The 5,670-nt window shown below is 47.9% G+C and overlaps 1 protein-coding gene across 2 annotated transcripts in view; it reads left to right on the top strand.

Moving 5' to 3' along the window:
- The first annotated feature begins 2,011 nt into the window (after positions 1-2,011).
- Positions 2,012-5,670, top strand: part of Tor1aip1 (torsin A interacting protein 1) — a 29,054-nt gene continuing 25,395 nt past the window's right edge. Inside the window, exons 1-2 of one of the 2 annotated variants that reach the window (XM_013015676.1) lie at positions 2,012-2,772; positions 4,490-4,561. In XM_013015676.1, the coding sequence (XP_012871130.1) occupies positions 2,280-2,772; positions 4,490-4,561 (565 nt within the window). In that variant the 5' untranslated portion in view covers positions 2,012-2,279. The remainder of the gene's footprint in view (positions 2,773-4,489; positions 4,562-5,670) is intronic. The other variant, XM_013015675.1, reaches the window with a different exon arrangement.

Below are 5,670 nucleotides of genomic sequence, written 5' to 3'. Positions count from 1 at the left end.
CCACATAAGCAAAAAGAAAAAAGCCGGAAGTGGCGCTGTGGCTCAAGTGGTAGAGCGCTAGCCTTGAGCTGAAGAGCTGAGGGACAGCACTCAGGCCCAGAGTTCAGGCCCCACGACTGGACCCAAAAAAAATAAAAAATAAAAAAAAATAAAATAAAATAAGTAAAAACTAGCATTACCAAGTATGATTATTTTTCAGCATTTGGTAGAAAAGAATTCCTCTTAAAAACTGGTAAGGTGGCTCAGTGGTAGGGTGCTTGCCTTGCATGAATGAGGCCCTGGGTTGGATTCCTCAGCACCACATAACCAGAAACAGCCGGAAGTGGCGCTGTGGCCCTGTAAAGCCCTATCCTTGAGCTGAAGAGCTCGGGAACAGACAGCACCCAGGCCCAGAGATCAAGACCCACAACCAACACCTCCCCCAAAAATCTTCCAAATATACCATCTCACCAGGCTGAAAAAAGTAGCTTAAAAAAAAAAATGTATCTTAAAAAGAAAAAAGTATCTTCAAAAATTAAAGTAGCGGGCTGGGAAGGTGGCTCAGTGGTAGAGTGCTTGCCTTGCATGCCTGAGGCCCTGGGTTCGATTCCCCAGCACCACATAAGCAAAAAAGAAAAGAAAAAAGCCAGAAGTGGCACTGTGGCTCAAGTGGTAGAGCACTAGCCTTGAGCTGAAGAGCTGAGGGGCAGTGCCCAAGCCCAGAGTTCAGGCCCCATGACTGGACCCCCCCAAAAAAAAATTAAAGTAACAATACATCCTCCTCACTGTTCATCTAGTTTCTTTGGCTAGAGTCAAATTGATTATATGTGCATATTCAACGAAGTTAAACTAAGCTCCAGACAGACTAAAACCTGACTTTTTAAATCACATAATTTTTTCTTTTTTTCGGTCATGGGCCACTTCCGGTTTCCTGGTGGTTTACTGAAGATAAGAGTTTCACGGACTTTCCTGCCCCGCTGGCTTTGAACCGCGATCCTCAGAGGATCTCAGCCTCCTGAGTAGCTAGGATTACAGGCGTGAGCCACCGGCACCCGGCTAAATCACATGATTTAAAGTGGTGACATTTGTGCCAGTTTATGTAACAAATGAGTTGCTCAGAATAATTTTGATAAAAATATCCGGTGTAAAAAACATTTCAAAAATTTTAAAACCGGAAGTGGCGCTTTCAGAATCATTTATTTTTTCTAATTTATTCATTTAAATCATAAAAAGTCGTTCACGTATCTTTGCAATAGTAATTCAGACTTTGCACCAGTTAATTAACTTTTCCTTTAGTTTGTCTAAATTTGGTTAAATATTTGCAGCTTGCCCACATCTGTAAATACGGGAGCAGAACTGAAACTCCTTTTATCTTACCTTATTCTGTGAAAAGAACGCCGAAGTCCTAAGCCAAATACAGCAGTATCATGATCAGAATCAAAGTAAAATAACAGATCTCAATGTTAAAATCACAGTACTGCCTCTAGTCAAAGTATTTGTTCATTTATGTGTATAACGCAACACCGACCAGTAAGTCTCGCTGACTGAGCTGCAGGAACAGGACCTTTACGTGCAGGAAGGGGAATAAGGTTTGTTCAGGGTACATTTCGTAGGGGAAATCCACCCGCCGAGTCCGTAACGATTACACTCTCAACAGGTGATTTAAATGGCGAGGACGTGTAAACAGTCTTTATTAGGAGCTTTGAAACTAACTTTCACCACTTAAAGATGCGACGTGCAATAGATACGATTCTTATTCCTACGTGGGGCAGTTGGAAAGGCACAGCCTAAGTAGCCGAGGATCCACAAGGCTCGGGAGAAAGTGCGCAACCGCGCGGGCGCGAGGCCTGGAGCTCGCTCCCTCCGCGCCGGCGGGACTGCGGGCCGGGGCCGGCCCCTCCCGCGCGCCTGCTAGTTGCCAGGAGCAGCTGCACTTAGCACCTCGCCCGGCCCCGCTCGGCCGTCCCCCTCTCCGCCCTCCCTCAGGGCCGAGCAGCCGAGAGGTCCTCCCTTCTCCTCCTCTTCGGGGCCTCCGGCCAGGGGAGGCGGGGGTGACCCGCAGCAGCTGACCCGGCCCGGGCACTGCCTCTCCCACAGCCCTCAGGACACACCATGGGCACAGAGGCAGGTTTGCGGCACAATAGCGACGACGCAGGCGGCGGGCCCGGCGACTCTCAACTGCCTCCCTGACCACAGCGACCACCGCCCAACGGCCCCGAGAAGCCATCGCGCACTACCCGCGGACGACCGGCGGAACCGCTCAGCTCCCTTGGCCACCTAGTACAGCTACGTCAACAAGTATGGCGGACGAGGGGCGGCGGCCGGAGCTAGCCGGGGAAGGCTGGGGGAGGTACGTCAGGGCCCGGGCTCCCATCCGGGAGGCCCGGCTGCGCTTCGCCCCTCAAGATGGCGGCGGCAGTGACGCGTCTGCGTACGGAACTCCTACGTCGCGCCAGGGCCGCCGGGAAGTGAGGTTCTCAGAAGAGCCTCCGGAAGTGTACGGCGACTTCGAGCCCCGGGGGAGCGCAGAAAGGTCCCCGGTGGGAAGACGAACCCCGCCAGAAAAGTTCCGGCCGGATTCTGCGAAAGAGGAAGTGAGGGAAAGAGTGTACAACCTACGGTCTCGGCCACCCCGGCAGCCGCGGGCCCTGGAAACGGAGGAGATGAAGACGCGAAGGGCGGCTGCCATTCTCCAGCAGCAGCAGCAGCAGCAGCACTCACAGCAGCCTCCTCCGCCCCAGTCGTCTCCGGTTACGACCCGGAGAAGGTTACGCGAGTCGCTGTCGTCGGAAGGTGAGCCCGGCGGCGGGGACTGGGCGGTGCGGAGCGCGCGCGGCGGGCGGGCCGACTTGGAGGCTGGCGGAGTCGGAGGTGGAGCCGACCCCGCCGGGATCGCGGGGGCTCCTCGACCCCTCGGCGTGCGCTCCCGCGCCGAGTTCATCCCGCAGACGGAAAGAAGGCGCTGACCCCAAGGAGGGCCTAGATGGTCGTGAGGAGCTACCCGGGCCGAGCCGCAGAGCCTGCACACCCCTGGGCATCCGTTTCGCGGAGTTTGGGTCTCTTTCTGCAGGCTTTCAAGTGGGGACCGAGAGCTAGGGCGATAGTCGGGACCTTGCATCCCTGCAGGCCCCGTTCCATTTCCGTTCCCTCTGCAGATGCTCTTACCGAAACCACGTCCATTTCCTCCTTTCATTTTTTTTTTTTTGGGTGCCCAAAGTCCCCAACTGAGGAACATAGTTCTAACCCAGCCTTTGGATCCCTGTCCATCCCTACTAGGCGAGGCTTTTGCGAGGGAGACCTGCGGGGGATTATTAGTGAATTGACTTGAGACTTTACACCAAATTCTTATACTGACATGGGGTAACTTAATTATCCTGAACTGAAGATCTCCATTATCACATACACTTCACCTGTGATGATTGGCTTCTGTCAAAAAATTCACCTTGAAGATCATAGCCTGACAAGTCGAGACCCAGTTAATTAAGATACTTTGCTCTAAAGGACCAAAATGTTGACAGTGTGTGTACTGTGTTTACATAAGTCCACAAGTAATCACATTTCCTTAAAACCATTCTTCCTCACGTTTCTCCCCTTCTCCCCCACCCCATCCAACACTAAGTCACAGACAGTTTTATATTAGCCTCATGGAAAGTACCTACCTATGAGATAACTATTTGGGGCTTAGAGTCACAATGGGATGGCATAGTTAATGGTGGACATGATATATGTAAACGACTGGATTTTCGGTTTAGAGCACAGGAAAAGGCTGCAAGTTTACTTGCCAACGCTTGAAGGCTTGATTTTGGAAACCTTATGTTAAATATATGTGCGTTACTTTTGGATGTAACAACTCTAGACCATTTCGCCCATATATATGTTAAGTCTTACCTCTTTTAAGATGACAAATGTCTTAAAGAATCCTGCCTAGGATACTTGATAGTAATTTACTTGTGCTAATTCTATATCTCTTTCAATACCTGGGAAAATGCTTGCACATGGAAAGCAATGTACATATATGCTACATTGTATTGACTGGTGCAGTTACATAGGCTTTTTTAAGTAAAATTTTATCTTTAGTAAATCTTTAATAATATATTTTGTTATAATAGCATGAACATTTTGATAAACTTGTTATACTCTTAAGAGTAAAAACGAAGTTTTGGTAAACCTAGTTATACTTTCTTTAGTAGTGGTATTGGGGTTTGGACTCGGGGCCTTACCCTTTCTAGACTAGTACTCTACCAGATAAACCGTGCCATCGCTTCTTTTTGCTTATTATTTTGGAGATGGAGTCTAATGGACTTTTCTCCCCAGGCTGACCTCAAACTGCAGTCCTCCTGGTCTCATCTAGGATTATGGGAATGAGCTACTAGCACTTGGTTCCAAATTGTACATTTTAAAGAAATGAATTGCCTGTTTTTGCTCCTATGATGGTGTTAATTTTTCGTTCTTTGTGCCATGATCTCCCAGATTATATACCTGTATTTTAATTCTTATGTTTTTTCTTTAGAAGATGAACCATTTTCCCAAAATGTTATAAGCCAAACAAAGAAAACTGTCAGGAAAATGCATGAGTCTCCAGGTAAGAATAGTTCATTTTTTGTTTGTTTCCCTTACTTGCCAACTTTTTGTTGGTAGTGGTGGTGGTAGTCATCGTGGGGCTTAAACTCTGGGCCTGGGTGCTGTCCCTCAGCTCAAAGTGAGGGTTCTACCACTTGAGCCACAGTGCCACTTCCGGTTTTCTGGTGGTTTATTGGAGATAAGAGTCCCAAGGACTTTTCTTGCCTGGGCTGGCTTTGAACCCAATCCTCAAATCTTAGCCTTCTGAGTAGCTAGGATTACAGGCATGAGCCACTAGCACCCAGCTTTACCAACTTTTGTTTTGTTTTGTTGTTGTTTTTTCCCGGTCATGGGGCCTAAACTCTGGGCCTGGCCACTGTCCTTCCCTCAGCTCTTCAGCTCAAGGCTAGCGTGCTACCACTTGAGCCACAGTGCCACTTCTGGCTTTTTCTGCTTATATAGTGCTGAGGAATCGAACCCAGGGCCTCATGCATGCAAGGCAAGCACAGAGCCACCTTCCAGCCCCTTCACCAACTTTTTAACAGTATAAATTCAGCAGGGGTTCATCAACTATCCCAAATCACACCTTATTCAGAGTTTTATGAGTATTTATCAATTATTCCTTGAATGTATTGACACATATGTATTGACACATAGACAAAGGTAGGCCCTCAAGTATGCACTCAAACTTCTTAAATGAAAAGGTGAGACTGAAGTAGTAGTATCTATAAGTTTATAGAGTTTTTAAAAAAAATACTTAAGCAAAAAGCAAAAATTAGATTTTCTTTTTTATTTTTTTTTTTGTGGTACCAGGGTGTGAACTCAGGGCCTTGTGCTGCACCAACTGAGCCACACCACCAGCCCTTTTGTGTTATGAGTAGGATCACACTTTTTTGCCTGAACTGGCCTTGGACCATGATGCTCCTTTCTCTGACTTGGATGTTGCTTGGATTACAGGTGTGCACCTCCATTCCCAGCTTATTCTTTTAGATAGGATCTTGCTAACTTTCTGCCCAGACTGGCCTTGAAGCACATTCCTCCAGTCTCTGCCTCCCAACTAGCTGGAATTACAGTTATGAGCCTCTGTGTTTTACTATTTTTAAAGACACGTAAATTCTTTTTTTTTTTTGG

Source organism: Dipodomys ordii, unplaced genomic scaffold (genome assembly GCF_000151885.1).
Source record: "Dipodomys ordii isolate 6190 unplaced genomic scaffold, Dord_2.0 Scaffold27, whole genome shotgun sequence".
Lineage (NCBI taxonomy): Eukaryota > Metazoa > Chordata > Mammalia > Rodentia > Heteromyidae > Dipodomys > Dipodomys ordii.
The sequence above is the reverse complement of the archived record's forward strand: the minus strand, read 5'-3'. Positions and strand labels throughout refer to the sequence as shown.